Source organism: Ambystoma mexicanum, chromosome 3q (genome assembly GCF_040938575.1).
Source record: "Ambystoma mexicanum isolate Mex_15411 chromosome 3q, UKY_AmexF1_1, whole genome shotgun sequence".
Lineage (NCBI taxonomy): Eukaryota > Metazoa > Chordata > Amphibia > Caudata > Ambystomatidae > Ambystoma > Ambystoma mexicanum.
The window spans coordinates 1,291,543,536-1,291,565,547 of NC_090926.1; the positions used below are offsets into that span (position 1 = coordinate 1,291,543,536).

At 48.1% G+C, this 22,012-nt stretch overlaps 1 protein-coding gene across 7 annotated transcripts in view; it reads right to left on the reverse strand.

Moving 5' to 3' along the window:
* Nucleotides 1–22,012, reverse strand: part of RFX1 (regulatory factor X1) — a 1,381,678-nt gene that overhangs the window by 350,317 nt on the left and 1,009,349 nt on the right. For all 7 annotated transcript variants that reach the window (XM_069604381.1, XM_069604382.1, XM_069604383.1 and 4 more), the window contains one exon: nt 19,320–19,471. In XM_069604381.1, the coding sequence (XP_069460482.1) occupies nt 19,320–19,471 (152 nt within the window). The remainder of the gene's footprint in view (nt 1–19,319; nt 19,472–22,012) is intronic.

A 22,012-nucleotide genomic window follows, 5' to 3' on the forward strand; every position in this document is an offset into this window, starting at 1 on the left:
GGCAGGTGCCCCTCACTGCTGGGGTGTGAGGGTGCTGGGGGACATGATTGGGGGCCTGCTGGCAGGTGCCCCTCACTGCTGGGGGGTGTGGGTGCAGGGGGACATGAGTGGGGCCCTGCTGGCAGGTGCCCCTCACTGCTGGGGGGTGGGGGTGCAGGGGGACATGAGTGGGACATGAGTGGGGGCCTGCTGGCAGGTGCTCATCACTGCTGGGGGGTGGGGGTGCAGGGGGACATGAGTGGGGGCCTGCTGGCAGGTGCCCCTCACTGCTGGGGGTGGGGGTGCAGGGGGACATGAGTGGGGCCTTGCTGGCAGGTGCCCCTCACTGCTGGGGGGTGGGGGTGCAGGGGGACATGAGTGGGACATGAGTGGGGCCCTGCTGGCAGGTGCCCCTCACTCCTGGGGGGTGGGGGGGCTGGGGGTGCTGGGGGACATGAGTGGGGGCCTGCTGGCAGGTGCCCCTCACTGCTGGGGGGTGGGGGTGCAGGGGGACATGAGTGGGGCCCTGCTGGCAGGTGCTCCTCACTGCTGGGGGGTGAGGGTGCTGGGGGGCATGAGTGGGGGCCTGCTGGCAGGTGCCCATCACTGCTGGGGGTGGGGGTGCAGGGGGACATGAGTGGGGGCCTGCTGGCAGGTGCCCCTCACTGCTGGGGGGTGGGGGTGCTGGGGGACATGAGTGGGGGCCTGCTGGCAGGTGCCCCTCACTGCTGGGGGGTGGGGGTGCACGGGGACATGAGTGGGGGCCTGCTGGCAGATCCCCCACACTGCTGGGGGGTGGGGGTGCAGGGGGACATGAGTGGGACATGAGTGGGGCCCTGCTGGCAGGTGCCCCTCACTGCTGGGGGGGTGGGGGTGCAGGGGGACATGAGTGGGACATGAGTGGGGCCCTGCTGGCAGGTGCCCCTCACTGCTGGGGGGTGGGGGTGCTGGGGGACATGAGTGGGGGCCTGCTGGCAGGTGCCCCTCACTGCTGGGGGGTGGGGGTGCAAGGGGACATGGGTGGGGGCCTGCTGGCAGGTCCCCCACACTGCTGGGGGGTGGGGGTGCAGGGGGACATGAGTGGGACATGAGTGGGGCCCTGCTGGCAGGTGCCCCTCACTGCTGGGGGGTGGGGGTGCAGGAGGACATGAGTGGGGGCCTGCTGGCAGGTGCCCCTCACTGCTGGGGGGTGGGGGGTGCTGGGGGACATGAGTGGGACATGAGTGGGGGCCTGCTGGCAGGTGCCCCTCACTGCTGGGGGGGTGGGGGTGCAGGGGGACATGTGTGGGACATGAGTGGGGCCCTGCTGGCAGGTGCCCCTCACTGCTGGGGGGTGGGGGTGCTGGGGGACATGAGTGGGGGCCTGCTGGCAGGTGCCCCTCACTGCTGGGGGGTGGGGGTGCAAGGGGACATGAGTGGGGGCCTGCTGGCAGGTCCCCCACACTGCTGGGGGGTGGGGGTGCAGGGGGACATGAGTGGGACATGAGTGGGGCCCTGCTGGCAGGTTCCCCTCACTGCTGGGGGGTGGGGGTGCAGGAGGACATGAGTGGGGGCCTGCTGGCAGGTGCCCCTCACTGCTGGGGGGTGGGGGGTGCTGGGGGACATGAGTGGGGGCCTGCTGGCAGGTGCCCCTCACTGCTGGGGGGTGGGGGTGCTGGAGACATGAGTTGGTGATCATATTGCAAGATGACATGTGGCTTGGCTGGGGAGCATGCCCATGGTGGATGGGCTGCCTGCGGGACATGACCAGGGGTGCAGGGTAGTCCCCTGTGGTATGGGCTGCCTGCAGGGGCCGTGGAGGGGGTAGAGGGGACCCCTGGGAGGACCCACACTGCCAATTCACGTGTAGGACTCCCCACGCACCACACTGGATACACGTACCCCGCTCTGACAGCGAAATCGCGTGTGAAACTTCCCGCGCACCCCCGAAAAACATGTACCCCGCGCTGACAGCAAAATCGCGTGTGAAACTTCCCACGAACCCCAGTAATACACGTACCCCGCTCGCACAGGGCCAATCGCGTGTGAAACTTCTCGCGAACCCCAGTAATAAACGTACCCCGCTCGCACAGGGCCAATCGCGTGTGAAACTTCCCGCGAACCCCAGTAATACACGTACCCCGCTCGCACAGGGCCAATCGCGTGTCAAACTTCCAACGAAACCCAGTAATACACGTACCCCGCTCGCACAGGGCCAATCGCGTGTGAAACTCCCCACGCCGGGGTGCACATGTATTCAGAGGGGTGCTCGGGGAGTTTTACAAGCGTTTTCGTGGTTGGGAGCCTGTGCGCCATGTACGGGATTTGTGCACTGTGCATGGCGCACGGGGAGGGGTTGGGGGCGTAACTTGCGCTGCTGCAGGGTCGATGCGCCACGCTGCGCCACGGCTGGTTTTGGATGTTAAAATCCATGACTACGCTGTGTGCGGAAATGGATTTTAGCGCACGCGGCAGGTGCAGACTGTCGCACGCGCACACTGTGCGCCAGCCGCGTGCGCTGGATTCTATGAATTACCCCCTTAATTCCTTCCATAAAACTACATGATTGACACAGTCAAACGCTTTACTGTCCAGAAAAGCAAGATACAAATCACACTTCTGCCCCTTACTTGAGTGTCTAAAAAGGAGACAGCAAAGTTGTTTAATCCCGTTCTGACTCCCTTCTTAAAGCCTGCCTGATATGGGTCCAAATTTGCAGTATTTTTATCCCATTCCTGGAGCTCACACAGCAGCATATTTGCAAATGTTTTGTTTGAAACATCCAGCAACGAAATTGGCCTATAATTCATGGGGGAGAATCAGTCACCACCCTTGAATATCAAAATGATCACTGCCAGTTTCCACGTAGAAGGAAGCAGCAGAGAGAATTCTTGCTCAGAGCAGTACATCAGACTTCAGAGTCATTGCTGAGAGTCCATCTGGGTCTGGACCATTGGATTTTTTACTACTTCTAATAATTTTAGCGATGTCTTCCAGGTCCCATTTTATAGCTCTATGCCAAGAGGGACCACTGTAATCAATAACCACTTCCGCTTTCTCAGTAGTATACAATTCCTTAAAATGGGATAACCACGTTTTTTCTGGTATCAACCGTGTTTGCATAAAGGGGTCGATGCCTCGAGATTTAATCAAACTCCAGAATCTATCTAAAGATGACCCTGAAATACAGCTTAACATCTTCTCGGCATCGTTATTCAACATTACAAATCTACGACGGCAAAGCCAATTTTTAAATATGGCCTTCAGTCCACAAATCTCTGTATCTGCTACAGGTACTAACTTTTGTAACCTCCTAACTTTTGATCTGAGTTCCCTCCTACAAAGCTAAACTTCTTGGTTAAACACATAGCTCTGTGGTAAAGCCGAGACCCCCATGGAGTGACCTAGCAGTTGAAAGGCGGTACCAAGGTAGAGCGTATTATTGGCTCAAAATTAAGCAGTATCAAAAAACGTCAGGTCAATCTCTACTGAAGAGTAACCACTGCTACACCCTGAGTGGGTGACCCCTTGTGTGGGTGGTCACAGAATTCTCATGAAACTGTTCTTCTGCACAAAAGGGTTTTATTTTGAAGTGCAGTGGTGTAGTAATACACTGGTATGTTTCAAAAAACATAGGACATTCACATTTGAGGACATACAAAGTGTAGTACCTAAGTACGAATGATCAAGTAGTCAATATTTGAGACATCTGCTTGTACAGTTTGTTCATTCTCTATAGGTTCCTTGGGAAGGAAGCTTAGAGAATTCAGTGGAATCATAAACAGGTGGGGGGCCCATAGAGTGTGGGCACAATCAAGAATTGAACAACAACATATAATACATGTCAACACGACAGTGTTTCGGCCATTGTGCGTGGAGCTAGGTGAGCTCTAATGGTGTAGGCCTTCATCAGGACAGGAGTGTCTTTACGAGTGGAGGGTCCTATGTGGTCTGTAGGAGTGAAACAGACAAAGAACGTGTCAGGATGTAAGTGGTCAGCAAAGATCTAGCAAAGAAAAGTTATGAATACTATGTAGGGCGGATGCCGGTGCTTACCGAATCCGAGGAGCTTAGTGGCTCAGATTAAGAGGTGGAAGGATCCACTTCTTTAGGATGCAGTCGTCATCTTGTCAACAGGCGCCGTCACGTCTGTAAGGGGATGAGGAAGTAGGATTACTAAATGGTGCCCCAGGGGTGCGGTTCCTTTCTAGCCATAGTTAGTGTGTGACTAGGGAGGTGGTGGTGTAGGTTTTAGCAGATTTGGTGAGAGTAGACCTAGTGATGGTTCCACTAAACATGGAGTGCGCTTAAATGGGATAAAAAGGGCTTCTGTGGAATAACAAAATGCCATTTATCAAGTGCACGTAAAACTTAGTGCAAATCCGTATTTAATACAATGCGATTAAAAAGAGTGCCCCTTCTCATCGGTCCTGGGGGTAGGGTGGACGGTGATCTATGTGGGCTGTGCAAGTTCTGGATTACGGTGCCACAACACATGTCATGCAGCCTATGGTGTAGGTGGCATGAAGGGCTATGGGTGTTTAAATGTGCAGAGTCATGCTGTTTAGAGATTCCTTACAGTGAGGGTAGGCCTACCAGTTTATGTGCATGAAGCCGCGTGCAGTAAAGCTTACCTATTGTCAGTGCATTCAGCTGCCAAGATCGTTTAAGCAGCAGTGTGACGTCTCGGATGTCGAGGATGCAAGTGTGTTAAGTGCAGGCAGGGCCCTGTGGTGGGGTGACTACCTAAATGCCTGTTTGCAGTTGATGCAGGCAGTCAGTAGGGCCAAAATGCAAGTCATGCATGGTGACTACCTAAATGCCTGTTTAGAGTTGATGCAGGCAGTCAGTAGGGCCAAAATGCAAGTCATGCATGGTGACTACCTAAATGCCTGTTTAGAGTTGATGCAGGCAGTCAGTAGGGCCAAAATGCAAGTCATGCATGGTGACTACCTAAATGCCTGTTTAGAGTTGATGCAGGCAGTCAGTTAGGCCAAAATGCAAGTCATGCAAGGTGTGGCGCATGATGATGATGTCAGCCACTGTCAATCCCATTGGATGTCAGCTGTCATGTAGTATAGAATCAGGCCTGTGTTACTTCATTCCCACATGTTAGTCATGACAGGTATATGACATCAATGGTTTATATCAATTTACAGATGTAATTACTTTAAATAAAGATTTGACAGAAAATCAAAGAACAAATTGTTACACAGTGCAAATTCTTGTTTTTAGAAAATGGAAAGGATCTGTATGAAGGTCTGGCCATATGCAAGGTGGATGTGGTTTCTCAGAGAGCATCTGCAGCCATATTGTATAACACACATTGCTGTAGACAGGTGTTCTGTCATAGGACATGCAAACTGTCGCCATATGTGGCACCGTAATCCAGAACTTGCACAGCCCACATAGATCACGGTCCACCCTTCCCCCAGGACCGATGAGAAGGGGCACTCTTTTTAATCACATTGTATTTAATACAGATTTGCACTAAGTTCTCCGTGCACTTTGTTATTCCACAGAAGCCCTTTTTATCCCATTTAAGCGCACTCCATGTTTAGTGGGACCACCACTAGGTCTACTCTCACCAAATCTGCTAAGACCTACACCACCACCTCTCTAGTCACACACTAACTATGGGCTAGAGAGGAACCGCACCCCTGGTGTGCCATTTAGTAATCCTACTTCCTCATCCCCTTACAGACGTGACCGCGCCTGTTGACAAGATGACGACTGCATCCTAAAGAAGTGGATCTTTCCACCTCTTAATCTGAGCCACTAAGCTCCTCGGATTCGGTAAGCAGCGGCATCCGCCCTACATACTATTCATAACTTTTCTCTGCTAGATCTTTGCTGACCACTTACATCCTGACACGTTCTTTGTCGGTTTCACTCCTACAGACCACATATGACCCTCCACTCGTAAAGACACTCCTGTCCTGATGAAGGCCTACACCATTAGAGCTCACCTAGCTCCACGCAAAATGGCCGAAACACTGTCGTGTTGACATGTATTATATGTTGTTGTTCAACTCTTAATTGTGCCCACACTCTATGGGCCCCCCACCTGTTTATGATTCCACTGAATTCTCTAAGCTTCCTTCCCAAGGAACCTATAGAGAATGAACAAACTGTACAAGTAGATGTCTCAAATATTGACTACTTGATCATTTGTACTTAGGTACTACACTTTGTATGTCATCAAATGTGAATGTCCTATGTTTTTTTAAAAATACCAGTGTATTACTACACCACTGCACTTCAAAATAAAGCCCTTTTGTGCAGAACAACAGTTTCATGAGAATTCTGTGACCACCCACACAAGGGGTCATCCACTCAGGGTGTAGCAGTGGTTACTCTTCAGCAGAGATTGACCTGACCTTGCTCATTCGTTTTTTGATATTATTGTACCAACATGGGCAGAGCAAGGCAGTAACCAGGTACCCTTCAGAATACTAGTTCAAAATTAAGCAGGTCACACAGTATACTGCCTGAATTATCTAATTGTGCCGTCATCATATAATTAAATGGCAGGGCAATTTTATGGCGCCATCTTACTTGGGTTGGGTTGATCACAACATTCAAATTTAGTGGTACATTAGGCTTAAAAGCCATAAAGGGGACAAATATGTGATCATTGAATGGTCACTTAAAGGGATCAATAATGTGTATTTGCCTGGTGTACTCCCCTGCCAGTTATTTTCATTCAACCAACACTTGCCATCTGTATTTGCTTTGTATACTCTCCTGCCATGGCTTTTTATTCATATATACATTAATGATGTAGATTTGCTGGTATACTCTCCTGCCAGGGCTTTTCTGACTTGGGTTTTGCTCCTACCTCCAAATTCGATAGTTTGCGTTGTCTACTCTTCCATCTGCCTGGTATATTATTCTGCCAGGGCTTTTCTTATCTGTATTTAGTATACATTTACATACTTTAAAGTTTCTTATTGTGGATTTGTTTTACCCTTTAAAGTGATTCTTATCTGCTTGCTCACTTTTGTCTGCTTTATTAAACAAATGATTGCACTTGGCATAACTGTCCATATGCCCCGGTGTCCCCGCTTCCCTTGCATCGTATGTCCATGCATCCTGTTCCAACCCCCCCTCCCTCCTGGGTTTCCCTTCCTTCCTCTCACATCTCAGCCCTTCCCTCATTCTTCTTCTAGGTTCCTGTTGTGTTCTGTGCCTTGTTGACTGCACTGACTTTGTGTTTGCTCTCTATGGTTACTTGATATTGTGTTGCTGTCCATGGTTTGTGGCATCACATTGCAATTGCCTTTGTTCTTCACTTCTAGGTTCCCTGCTGACCTTTGTTGTTTTTCTTTTGGCCCTGTATTGCATCTGCATTCTTTACTTCCAGGTTCCCTGTTGCGCTTTGTGCTTTGCCTTGGTTCTGTACTACATCTGCATTCTCTACTTCTAGGTTCCCTATTGTGCTCTTTTCTTTCTGATGGTTCTGTACTGCATCTGATTTGTAGGCCTGTTGTTCTTGTTCTTTTGTTGTGCCCCCCTCCCTTTCATGTCCCCCATTGTGCCTCCCTCCTGTCTGCCCCCCCCACCTGCACAACCCTCCCTCTCCATCCCCTGACTGGGCTCCCCTCTCTCTACCCCCACCATTCCTCACCGCACCCCTATGGTGCTCTCTGTCTCACCTATATTTTCAAACTGCTTTTCTATCGACTATCCTATCCCTCTCACTAAGTCTGGCAGGAAGAATCTCAAAAGGGACATACTGTTCTCCAATCCAGGCCTCCCTATCGCTGATACCTATACCAGTGCTTCCTCCAGACAGACTCTTACCGACATACTCTTTGTTGTTCCCTCTCCAGGCCGATTGACCCCCCCCCATATGGTCTCTGTTCTCTCTCCTTTTTCCTCTTCTACCTTTAATGGCGGCATCCGGTGGGAGGCCCTCCTCGCCCCCTTGCACTCCTCTAAGACCATCATTAATGTAATGTCTACTTACGTTGCACCGTCTCGGTCCAGGGCACTCAGGCCAATCTCGCCCTCTTTAATAGACACATCCTGCACATTATCAACTTCCTGCTCTCCCTGCTTACCCTTCACTGGCTCCTCTGCTACCTCCTTCCTCTGCCACCCCTCTGGCACTCTCTTCTCCCTCTCTGACTACCCTGCCTTCTCTTCCTTCCTCCTCTGCCCATCCTCTGCCCATCCTCGTGCACCTCCCAAAATTCCGCAGGGTGCACCTCCGGCCTGTCCCCGTCCCGGAATCCTTCAAATGCGGCAACCTGCTCACATCGCAACTCTAAACTCTCGTTCAGCTGTCAAACACTCCTCTGACATCTGCCCTCTCCTGGAAGAGCTTGATTTGGATGTACTCAATTTAACTGAGATTTGGTTTGCGGCAAGCTTTGTCACAAGTTTCAACACTCTCCTTCCCGGTGGCTACAAGATCCTCTCCGAACTAAGAACCAACCGTCCCAGTGGGGGTGTAGCGTTGTTTTTCTCCAGAGTGGATCCCTGCTTCTATCATTCCAATGCAGCACTACTCCTCCTTTGAATGCCTGGTCTGCAGACTCTCTGGGGGTCATTCCGAGGTTGCTGCTAAGGGAACTACGATGCCGGTAAAGGAATACCGGCATCGAATACCGCTACAGGCTATTCTGACCAGCCCGACCGCTATTAACAGCATCGTAAAGTACAGTGCCGTTAAGCCGACACCAGCACTGCCACCTACCTTCTCGGTTATCCGACCCATGAAGCGTGTGTCCGTTGAGGCTTTCGCTACTACTTTCTATCCTCCTCCTGCACCTTTGGCTGACTCACAGCCTGACACAGCCCTCTCTAACCTTCATCTCTCCATCTCTAAAACTTTGGATGTCCTTGCCCCTGTCATGAGGATACGCTTGAAACCACAATCCAAGTGCAACTCTTGATACGATTCCGACCTCGCCGCCCTTAAATGCAAGTGTAGGGCGACGGAGAGGAAGTGGAGGGCATCGGGCGTACCCCCTGACAAACAGGCCTGCCGCCTGCTCCAAAGGCAGTACAGATTATCTGTCCTCTCTAAGAGGAGAGTCTACATCCAAGCCCGCATCTCTGCAGCATCTAACAACTCAGCCAAACTTTTCAAAATCTGCAAGGAGCTGGCCAATCCTGCTGCAGTATTTAGCTCTCCTGTTCGCTCCTAGGCCCTCTGCACGGCCTTGGCCTATCATTTCAGTACTAAAATTCAGGACATCCGGTCCACCCTCTCTTCCTCTACCTCCTCTTCTTCCACCTCTACCACTCTTGGCTTGTCTGAGGCCCTCTCTCCTCCTCCTTTATCCTCCTTTACCCTGTTCACCACACACAATGTTTCTAGACAAGTCTGCTCTATGAAAGTCTCGTCAAAGCAGGTTCTCCCCTGATCATCCAGAACCATTAAGGACCACATCGACACCCTTGCTCCAGCCATGGCTGATTTCTGCAATCACTCCTTTGCCACTGAACCTTCGACTCCCCCTTTAAGCACTCTCTTGTGCACCCCCTTCTAAAGAAGCCCTTGGTCGATCCTTCCTCTCCGGCTAACTATCGCCCGATCTCCATCACTCCTTTCCTGGGCAAACTCTTGGAAAAGCTGGCCATCTCCCAGCTTACTCTACATACTGAATCTGTTGGTTGCCTACATGACCATCAGTCTAATCTCCCTTCTATCCTCATTCTCCTCGATTTATCCTCTGCTTTTGACACAGTCAACCATGCCATCCTGCTCAATCGCCTCTGTGACAACCTTGGTATTACTGATCAGGCCATGGCCTGGTTGAGCTCCTTTCTCACCGACCAACCCTCTCAGGTCTAACTGGGGTCTTTCCTCTCCTCTCTCTTCTCTCTCTCTCTCTCTCTCTCTCTCTCTATTTGTGGTGTACCCCAAGGGTCTAACCTCTCTCCCTGGCTCTTCAACCACTACCTGGCACCTCTTGCCCACTGTATCGCTACTTTCTGCTCCAATTTTCAATGTTATGCGGATGACACTCAGCTCTCTTTCAGGCTCCCCTCGGCCACCTCTGCTTGTTCTCTCATACCAGACTGTCTGGCCGCAAATCAGGAATGGCGTCCCACCAGTGATCTCTGCCTTAATGCCAGTAAGACTGAGATCCTCCTCATTGGGACACCCGCTCCCTCCTTTCCTCTCTCCCTCTGGCCGCTCACTCTGGTCCCTCTTACTGCATCTTTCTGTGAGGCTAAGAACCTTGGGTCATCTTCGACTCCACCCTCTCCTGTTCTCTTCACATCTTTGACGTCTCTAAGAAGTCAAACTATCAGCTGCACCTACTCAGAGGTATTGTTCCTTTTCTCACTTTCACCCAGAAGCTCACGGTCTCCAAAGCCCTGGTCCTCTCTAGGCTGGACTATGGCAACAGCCTCTTTCTAAATCTTCCTGCCTCTACTCTTCGACCTTTACAACTTATCCAGAACAGGACTGTGAGACTTGTCCTTGGCCTCAAGCCCATGGATCGTATCTCTTCAGCTCTGAAATCTCTTCACTGGCTCCCCATGGCTGCAAGGATCAACTTCAAGACACTCTGCATCGTACACAAGACTTTCTGGGGCCTGGGACCACTCTACCTCCAACTTTCTCTTCCAAAACATCTTCCTTCTCGAGCTTTCCGCTCATCCACCTCCAACTCTATGAGGGTCAGACGCTTCTCCAAGCAGAGAGTTGGGAGCAGATCCATCTCTTCGGCTGGGGCCTCCCTCTGGAACAGCCTCCCTGCCTCTCTGAAACTTGAGCAGAACCACCTCCGGTTCCGGAAGCAACTCAAGATCTTCCTTTTCGCTTCAGCTTTCTCTCTCCCTCTCCCCTGCTGATGCACTCGACTGCTCCGTGCACTGGTCACCTGGTCATCCTCTGAACCCGGGCTAAGGCTCCTGCATGTCCAGTTGCCATTGCACTGTCTCCGGGCTTCCCAGCACTTAAGGGGCTGTATCTGCAACCGAACAGTCCCTTCTGCCTGCACTTATGAGCCGCCCGCTGGATGCACTTGTGAGTTAACTGCACTTCCCTCTTCCCTTCCCCCCTACCACTTCTCCCCTTCCCTATTCCCAGCACTTGCACAATCTGAATGACACAAGGTCTAGTAAGATTGTTATTTTGTCCTCCCTTTGTTTCCCCCTCCTTGTCTTGTCGCACCTAGAAACACTTGTGTACAGGCGCATTATAAATACCACATCATATATCATATCACAGAGTCCTCTCTCGTCTCATGGTCCCTCGATCGATCTCGAGAGAGAGACAGCCTTCTCTTGCCGGTAACATGCTGCAGTCAGCTGTTGCCTTCATTTAAATCTCCAGGCTGTAGGTAAATGTTCAAAACAACTAGAGTGTTGCTTGCCTACATGGTCTACATTGCTCCACATTACCCGATTCATCTTCCTCGTCTCGAGATTTTGGTGTTTATGGGAATGGAAGTCAATTTCTGACGATTTATACATATATATAGTCCAGATCCATGTCTTAAATGATTTTTAAGGGTAGGTCAATTCTGCAGGATTTATAGAGTCTGAAAAGAGGATTTCTTGAGTTTTGGAAAGCATACTAGCATACTAGATTTTGATGGTTTGAGTTCAGATTTTAAAAAGAGGTGTTTAGTACTCTTCCAAGTGGGAAAAGGGAAAACATGACAATATGCCATGAAGACAAAGGGCACGGACTGGGTATCTTCCGACTAGCAAGGGGGAGACCATGCCTCTTACGACAGTGCCATGGCACTCTCTCTGAGGTTGTTATCCTCCATGTGATCCTCCCTCATACTGCCGCCCCAAGGGTCCGGATCAGGTAGCGGCTGCCATCCCCTGGCCACATGAGTAGAGGTCACCGACAGGAAAGGAGTGATGACGCCATCATATTCATCACAGTACCCAGGAGTGAGCTGCTATTAAGCAAGCAGAGAGAGTGGTGGTAAAGGATTCACAAAGAGAGGAAAAAGAAAAGAAGATCTGTTATTTCTCAGCATAGAAACGATAGGAAAGATGAAAAGGGGAGATGATTCCTGAGAGGACGTTGCTGCAAAGTCATAAAGAGTGTAACGCAGGCGGAAGACTACCTTGGCACAGATCCAAGATGCAGCCTAAGATGGTGATGGCTTCTGGTGGGAAACAATCATATGGGGGGGTCAGTCCTGCATAGCAGGCAGCGTCTGCATGCCCAGCTCTCCTCACTGGGATGCAGAAATCACATTCAAAATTGGGGTCGGAGCTTTTATTCCCAGAACCACAGTGTGATTGAGCGGGACCCAAAATAAGACCGAAAGCTCAAGCAGTTAACCAATCATCTTACAAGGTCTTCGCACACACATACACCCAAAGCCTTTGAGACCAAGGGAGTCCGACCCAAGGTCGGCGTCTGTGTGTATCTATGGAGGGCTTTTAATCAACCAAGGTAATGATAGAACAGTGTGTCACCGAAAAGGAAAGACAAGACTCTCCAATGGTAGCTGTGGTAGATAAATCAGGCTTAATTTCAGACGGGAGGAAGGCTGGCAGGGAGGTACTAATAATTCCAACAGACACCGCAAAGGTATACACCATGCTGGCATACTGAAAACATCTACACATTATTTCTAATGTCACACATAAAATATTTATGAAGGGATGAATAAGTGCTCCAGTTACACAGAACGCATAGCAGAGGAGGATGCAGATAAATAACAGTAAATGGCCTGCTAAGGCATAATTCAATCTTTACCCAAAATGTAAGGCCATATCTGCTGGCAGACACACGACATGTAGACTTCCAGATATAAGTTAAAGAGTAGACCCCTACACAATATTACACTTAGTTATAATTACAAATCACGATCCAAGAATATGACACAGAGCCTAGTCACACATTTACTGCTACAATCAAGTAAAAGTATTGTTCATAAAATGGATGTGCACAGTGATACACTTAAACGTAGGAAACAGGGGGACCAGGAGGGCACAATGTCCAACACAGCCAGGAGGGCTACCAAAGTCCAGAATATGTTTTAGTTAGACAGTCCCTAGGCCCAGAAGGGCATATTACACAAGGAGGGAAACAATAGCACTGCAGCGAAACAGTGTATATCCTATGCAGGAGTGTACAAATCTCCAAGGCTTGGTGAAGAAAGCCTGATTCCCTAGCAGGACCCTAGAAAAATGCCACAGTCCTGGTAAGTACATTTCAAAGTTGAAGAAAGTGCCTCGTAGGAAATAACAGGGCAAGTATGTAGGCTGGTCTTACAGCAGAATCACTTTAATTTCTCTTTAAGAAAACCCCCTAATGAAGACCTGATGGGAAACATATTCCATATCTGGCAGACATGTGATCATTGTATGCTTAGAGACACCAGGTAGCTCAGCAACCACATTTTAGCAGCCATGAATATCCACACAGCTATTGGCATGACGCGCACCACACAGTGGAATACAGAGCAGGTGTGTCTGTGGGAGTGAAAATTGCTCAATGTTTGCCATTTTGGAGTGGGCTGAGAAGACTGATGCAGACACTATGGGCCTCATTACCACTGTATTACTGCACAGCCTCACTATAGGTTTGGCGGTGAGTCAGAGGATTTTCCTGCAGCAAAAAGCTAGAGGACAATCTACTCTGCTACATTACTGCCACAAAATCTGCAAAAATCGGCGGAAATACCACATGTGGTAATCCAGCCAATGTCCTCATGGAGTCCAATGGACTCCACAAAATGGTGATTTACATCACCTACCATCACTTGTAATCTGGCAGCAAATCTTCCAGATCAAGTGGCAGTAGCAGTATTTCTGCTTGCCAGTATTTCTGCTTGCCAGTATTCCGGTGGATTTACCACCAAAATACTGCCAGGTGACAGTTCCAGCAGAAGGTACATTGGTGCTTTTTTTGGAGGCTCCCTCACTTAACCATAGGACAAGTGATAATATTACGGCAGAACTGCAGGAGAACTTTCTGAGTATTCTGTTTTGTGGCGGGTATACAGAAAATCACATCAGGGTGTCAAAGGATTAGTTGACAGAGCAAGTCAGCAGTGACTCAATGTCTGCAGATAAGAGGGGTGACATTTGTGCTAGGAATTTAACCAGAAGGCTGGGCACTGACAACTACACTTGATTCCTGGGAATATAATCCAATTTGCAATAGTCGTCTGACTTTTTTCATGACAAGAAGGGCACCTGTGACAGGGAGGATTGTTCAGCGGTAAAGCGGTAAAAGAAGACAGAGACTCATCGAAACAGCACTTGTGGATGCTGTGCATTTGGGATTAGGGAGACACCTTTTCAGACTCTGTGAGGTTGGTAGTATGGAGAGAGCAGGGGATTACATTACGTGACAGATACGTATGATGGCAAGAATAGGTTGTGGGTGTTCCGAGATCCTCAGTGGGACTAGTTTTGGCTACCAAGGTTCAGATGGGCATTTGACTCTTTTGCTCATTGTTGTTAGACTTGTGAAGGACTTTCATTCCACCATATTCACATTACAACTCTTCACCTCCAGACCTGGTTCAAACTAGTAAGTTTAAGAGAAGAGAACATGCACAATACTAAACTGAGTTATGTACAGTGTTTATAAGCAGGGCTTGAAATTGCTGGGTGCTATTTAGCTCTTGCTTGTAGCTTCATCTCACCAGTTACCAGGAGCTACTTATGACTACCCAGCCCAACTGGTGTCATGAAACACAACTATGTGACATTAATGCTGCATATTTCAGTATGTTAATAAATGGCCATTTAAAGCTTACATCTCTTGTGGAAGTTAGGTATGCACTAGCTCCTCATTCCCCAGACGTAGCTCCTGCCTATTTGGTGATGTCTGAACATCTTTATTTCAATACCTGGCTAAGTGTATGCTTTCCAATGTACTAGAGTTTTTTTTTTAAAGATATTGTTATGGATTTTAATGAATAGTATTGAATACCATATTCAATAGAGACAAACACACTTTCAAATATTAGGCACCATTTGAAGAAATTGAATGAAGTAAAGCAAATCAAAACGAGTGAATGTAGCTGAAAAGGTCAGTATTCAAACAACCCACCTCACTGTATGGCACTGAGAGAGACCGCAGCAGCTTCACTGCTCTCATGGGTCAGAATTGATTTCTTCATTCGGGATCTACATGATCTGACCGCGGCTGATTTTGCTGCGGCCGAAATGTTCGCATGTGAAATGTACAAACCACAAACGGTTTGTACATTTCCCATGCGAACACACGTTCAAAACCCCTACATACCCACACCCACGACACACCCCCACCAACACCCCAACATACCTACACCCCACTTACCTGTCATTGTGTCACGCTGTGTCCCTGCAGCGCCAGTTGCCTTTCACTTCCATGATCGGGAACTGGCACTGCAGGGTCCTTTTCATTTTATTTATTTTTGGGGGGTTTTCGGGAGCTGCAGGGGTTTACCCCGCAACCCCCGCTCACTATACTGTATAGTGAGCAGGGTGTTGTGGGGGACAGCCCCGCAGCCCCCGTTTTATTTACGTTTTTGTTTTTCGGTTGTGTTGCGGGGGGTGTCCAGACATTTGGTCGACCTAAAACTGGTCGAATGACATTTGGTCGAAGCAATTTGGTCGAAAACCAAATGGTCGAATTTTTTTTTAATTATATATTTATTTTTCGGGTTTTCGTTTTTTACAAAAATGGGTTTTTAGAAAAAAAAAAGGGGGTTGGGGGGGACCCCCGCCAAAAAAAAAAAAAGGTGAAAATAAAAAAAAATAATAATTCGACCATTTGGTTTTTGACCAAATTGGTTCGACCATTTGTCTGGTCGACCAATTTTTTTCGACCAAATGTCTGGTAACCGTTGCGGGGCTGTCCCCTGCAACACCCCACCCACTACAGTGATCTATAGTTCGCAGGGTGTTGCGGGGGACACCCCCAAAGCCCACGCAGTCTTTTTTAATGTTTTTATACTTAGCTACAATGCTACCATCAAAGGTTCGAACTTCTGGTGGTCGAACCTTTGGTGGTAGCATTTTTCAGACTTTTTGTAAGGTCAGACCTTTTGTTTTCGGTCCGATCGCACAATTCCTTCATTCATACTAGACAGCCTGTTTCATTTTTTCTTTTTCTTTTTTTTATTCCAAGAATTCTAATTTCTTTTGGAGTGTTATAATGCAAGGAAGATCAGCAGCATCAAATGTGTAGTGGAATTAAGTAAACATTTCAGTTGTGATAATTGTCTCATACGAAGGATACCAAACCTCGGAAAAGGAGAGCAACAGGAATAGAAGTATAGGGAATAAGAAATGGAGAAGAGGAGGGAAGACTTTATAGATTTACTGTATTCAGGCTAATGGGGACTAGTGATATGACAGGGTGTAGTGGAATATAGGCTACATTATGGGAGTGGTAATATTAGCAAAGGTTTGCTGTTTCATAAATGGCTGTGTTCGACAGGTGAGTATATCAGCATCCTAACTTGAGAATCAGTGGGCTTTCCTGGAGCCGCATAAAAGATTCTGGGAGACTGTACAAATCACTATCTTGCTTGTGGGTGAAGTGTGGATACTCATCATTAAAGCCAAAATCGCATATCACTCCAAAACTATTGCAGTAGCAGCTAACAGGAGAAGACCCTCCAGCAGCTGGGGGAAAGCCCTCATTATGGCATTGAAACATTGCTTGAACCTCCAACATCATAAAACAAATCAAGGGCAATGTCCTCAACTCCTCAACCCCACCTCAAATTAGTACATTCTTTGCTAAATCATGGTATCCTTCCAAGCAGACTAAAACAGGACTAGTCCTAAATAAAACACACTAATCCCAGATGACTTCGCCAACCACAGGCTAATACCTAGCCTTCCTCTTATCGGCAAAACCATTGTGAAAACAATAGTCAACCAATTTCATGGTCTGATCAGCCCAGAAGGTCTACTCTATGACTACCAATCGTGTCTAGACTCAGATGAGTCATGGTCAACCACTACCATCCAGGTCAGAGAAAATGCTCTCCACATCATGGACAAAGGAAGTGCCTCACAACTAGTCCTCCTCAACATTCCTGCAGAGTTTGGCACAGTTGACCATGCCATATTAAACAGCCTTCTCACTGACAATGGGGTCTACAGGCACAGTCATCCAGTTGTAGGCCTACTATCTATTGGATAGTCACCAACGAATCCAGATGGGCAACTTCAGGTTGGACTGTTATCTAATCAGTTACGGAGCTCCACAAAGCTCAATCCACTCACCAATGATCTTAACTTTCTTTATGGTGCCACTGGTGTGGCTTCTCGCTGGCCTATACAGCTTACTTCACCATACCTCAAACTAAGCTGATCTCAAGCCATCACAGACCTCAGAGAGAGTGTTGTTTCTGTCCAAGAATGGATGACAATAACCAAAAACTGAATCCTATGGAAAACAGAACTAGGCCAACTAGGTCATTCAGCTAAACAGGAGACCATTCAAGGATGGCTAAATGACAAAACCTTGATGAGTTCACTCATCAGCTGGCACCAACAGCCAAATCACTTGGGTTCACTATCGACAGCAACCTCTCCTTCCGGAAAAATACCTTTTCAAAATTACAAAAAAACCAGTCTGCTTGGTATAAATTTGTACTTCTCAGGAAGAACTCCTCCGCCCTCAACAACATCTACAACACTATTCAGGCATGGATGGCAGCCAACGGCCTATGTCTCAACTCTGACAAGACTGAACCCCTGCTAGTGGGATCCCCTGACACACTAAAAAACCTCGACACCCAGTTTAGCCATTTCACTATTGACTCTATTAAAATACCAGAATCTGATGCAGTCAAAACCCTTGGTGTTTATCTGTACTCCAACTTATCCATGAATAGACAAGTCAACGCAATTGCCTCATCAGCGGCCTACCATGCTAAACTCATTAACGCAGTCAGACCATTCCTGTCCAAAGAGAACTGCACCAACATAGCCAGAGCCATTACTGGCTCGAGGCTAGACTATTGCAATGTACTGTTCTTAGCGACATCCACAATAAATCTTGAAAAACTCCAAGTTATCCAGAACAATGCACTCCGCGCTGCCCAAGGCATCCCCAAAAGGGAGCACATTACGGCTGCCAGAATATCAGCCCACTGGCTGCCAAATAAGGAAATAATAATATTCAAGGCATTGACACTGACCCGTAAGTGCATCCACCTCTCCGCAGCTGACTACCTTTCCCAAAGAATCCACCTCTCTACTTCCACAAGACCTACAAGAACACCCTACGCGAACATGCTCTGCGAGCTTCCCCCACCTCGCTCCCACACACTGGAATGCCCTACCCCTTCCATTAGGGGCGAGGCATCCCTCATGGCTTTTAGAAGATCCATGAAAACAATTCTCTTCACCTGATACACAGCACTATCACCTGCCCAGCTGGACAAGCCCAAATGTACTTATAAATCGACTCTGTTTTCCAATGTATCAATGTACAAACGACGTATGTATAAATGCATTTCGCAGCTGTACCTACCCTGTAACTAAGCTCCCCACAAGTAACAGCGCCATCGTGCCTATGGGCTGCTGTGCGCTATATAAATGTAATAAATAAGAGAACCCCCTTCAGAACCGCAGTCTAAACCCTAGATTACTGACATAATTGATGGAGAGTAAGCCTTCCTCGTCAGTGTCTCAACCACATACCCAGCTCCTCTAGGGGTCCTTCACATGCTGTTGCACACCTGATCATATGATCAAAGACATTTGATCAAATCTCCCCTGTCTTAAGGGAACTGCACGGGTTGCTTATACAAGTCACAATACAAGGAAACTACTGTCTGGACACCTGCCTACCTCACCAAGAGGCTTACAAGATCAGGTCGTAAGAACTTTGAGAACTCCAGGAGTCAAAACCTTGGAAGACTGAAGTTAAAACTGAAACACAAAGACCAACAGGAAATAAGCATTTTCTTGCTATGCACCAGCCTAGTGGAACACTATCCTGGTCACAATTAACGCTTACCCTCAAACAGCCCCAGGAAGTCCTCAACCAAACCCAGGTGCTGACATCAAACAGACCTCAAGGTGTCTCCCCTTATATGGACCAAGCAGCAACTCACCTGACACAGATATCGCACAACCCTGTGCTTGACACAGATCTTGTAGTGTGGTCCCATGTTAGCAGGCCAGCATAGATCTACCGTAAGGTTCTAGAACTTTCTTTAAGGCTGTATCACAATGTAAGGGGAAACAATGCACAGACTAAAAGATCCAGCAGCCTCTCCACCACCCACAGTGTAGGTGCATAGTCATCAAAACAAAACAGTCCCCACAACATAGCTGCTATCCCAAGGAAAGTGGCCATGGTGTACCAAATGTCCTCACTCTGTCCCCTGCCAAATCCATTTCCTCGCCATACACCTAATGTTCACAGTTGCAGCTGCTCAGTCATCATGGCTACTCACTGGGAATGGGCCGCAGCACCTCCGGTATAAGGATCTCCACAAGGCCTTGGTACAGCAGGTTGTCACAGTCCTTGGTCCATTTCAGCACAGGCTCATATTTGGAGAGAATGACCAGGTAGTCTCTAGGCAGTCGCTTCTCGGCCTCATCGTGGCTGGAAACAGCATGGGACACGTCATTAGTATTAGGACATCAATGAATGCAGATCTAAAACATTCCTTATACCACAACAAAAATACAATCCTAAAACCACTATAGCTAACCTTCAGGGATCCCTACAACCACACAGCACAAATGAAGATTTCCCCCCTACCATCAAAGGATACCTGTTGGGATCCCGGCACCATAGCATGTCTCCCGGGACTGCTCCTCTCTCTTTGGGCACCTTCCTTTCTGTGCCTGAGGTCGGTGGGGACAGAGACTGCTTGAGAGGACTTTGAAGCTTGCAGGGTCACTGGGGTAAACCACTGGGAGAAAGGAGCACAGATTCTGGCATGTGACCCAATCACCTGACAAATGCCATTTGCTCCCGATAGACACAACGTTCAGCTGGCCACTGAGCAAAGCACCCGACTAAGGTAGAGTGGGGCTTACGGCAATGCTCAGTCTGACAAGCCAAAATACTAACGAAAGTGAAAGGGTGCCTGGGATCAGTATATCTCAAAGCAGACCTTGCCTCTCAACAACAGTTTATGCTAATGAGTGGAGTCTCCAGAAAGCCCCTTTCTTTATCTGGCAATTCCTAGATACTTTTTGCACACATGGTACAATGTATGAATTTACAGAGTGAGAGAGCTTTCTTTAAAGAGAGAGAGAGAGAGAGAGAGAGAGAGAAGGAGAGAGAGAGAAGGAGAGAGAGAGAAGGAGAGAGAGAGAGAGAGAGAGAGAGAGAGAGAGAGAGAGAGAGAGAGAGAGAGAAACACAGGGATGTACAGTTGCAATGTGAGTAAGTGCAACAGAACCTGTCTCCAAGAAGCCAGAGGTCAGAGTGCAGGCAGGCCATCCGCTTCTTTGGCCTGTTAGGCATACACCCCTCCCCCCCTGACTAACCGTCTGCCCTCTAAAATCTCCTGACCACCAATTCACATAGGCAGCCACCACAGGCCTAGCTGTTAGCACATCAACACTAATGAAGCAAGGCCCAAGCTCTCCGCTTTCATCCTAACGCCATCCTCCACATCAGCGGGTGGCCACACCCAAATCACTTCAAACTATGGGATGAATCCTATGAAGTCATCACTGAACCCCAGCCTAAAGTCTCCTCCCATGTGGCCAGGGACGGCAGCCGCTACCTGATCCTGACCCTGGGGGCGGTATTTTGAGGGAGGATCACATGGGAGGAGATGACTGACTGGGATATGTGATGGCCCCATCAGGAGGGACGCAGTATCCTTCCATTCATTTTGAAGATAACCTGATAATACCTAAGTTCCAGATGGCATGTTGTGGTTTTAACTTACATAAGACTAGCGTGTTACAGGCCAGTCTTATGAAAGTTATAATGCCACAAGCAAACACGCTGTGGTTTTGCTGAATGGGAGTAGAAATCCAGCTGTACGGGACACTTTTGCCATGGCTGTCTTTAGAATTTGACTGTGCAGTTGCAGAAAACATGTCCTGTACAGCTGAATTTCTACTTCAATTCAGCTAAACAGGGTGTGTTTGCTGTGTTGTTATAACTGTCGTAAAACTGAACAGTCTCATGAAAGTTATAAACACGGCACATGTGTCATGTTTTTATAACTTGCATAAGACTGTAGGTTGCAGTAGTAATATTGTCAAACTTATAATCAGGCCCAAAATGACCTAAAGACACAGCACACCACTAAGTCCTTTATCTGGTGGTAGGCACTTTACATATGAAAAGGGAACCGGACATTCAAACAGTAACAATAGTCAAACTGACATCTGGACAGAGGTTTTATACGTTCTTTATCATTCCGAAATTTAAAATGGTTGAGTGGGTAAACCCAAACAACTATCAGCGGTCGAAATTTGAAACCATGGTGCAAGAGCTGGAAGTAGTTTCTGGGATTCAGGATTTTCCTGTGACCAGGAGTTACTCATCAATACTCAGAAGCTACGAAATTTCAGTCTCATGAATGGAGTATCGGAAAGATGGTGAAACTTCCTTTATTTATGAATTTGTGGCATGCTTCCAAAAATCCACATTCTTTAAACCCCTCCTTCAATTGCTGTGTTTCAATGCCGCCTTGTACTCTGTAGCTCTATGTGTCTGTTGAATCCTGTCTCTTGCCACGTTACTTTACATATCTTCACTTTTTATTTTATGTTTAAATTGCTGTGCCTTTTGTTTTTTTACATTTATTTTCTGTCTGTTCTTCCTCTCATTTAGTACTTGCCTATCCTTACTGCTACCTCTCATTTAGTCCTTGCCTACCCTTACTGCTACCTCTCATTTAGTCCTTGCCTATCCTTACTGCTACCTCTCATTTAGTCCTTGCCTATCCTTACTGCTACCTCTCATTTAGTCCTTGCCTATCCTTACTGCCACCTCTCATTTAGTCCTTGCCTATCCTTACTGCCACCTCTCATTTAGTCTTTGCCTATCCTTACTGCCACCTCTCATGTAGTCCGTGCCTATCCTTACTGCCACCTCTCATTTAGTCCTTGCCTATCCTTACTGCTACCTCTCATTTAGCCCCTGCCTATCCTTACTGCCACCTCTCATTTA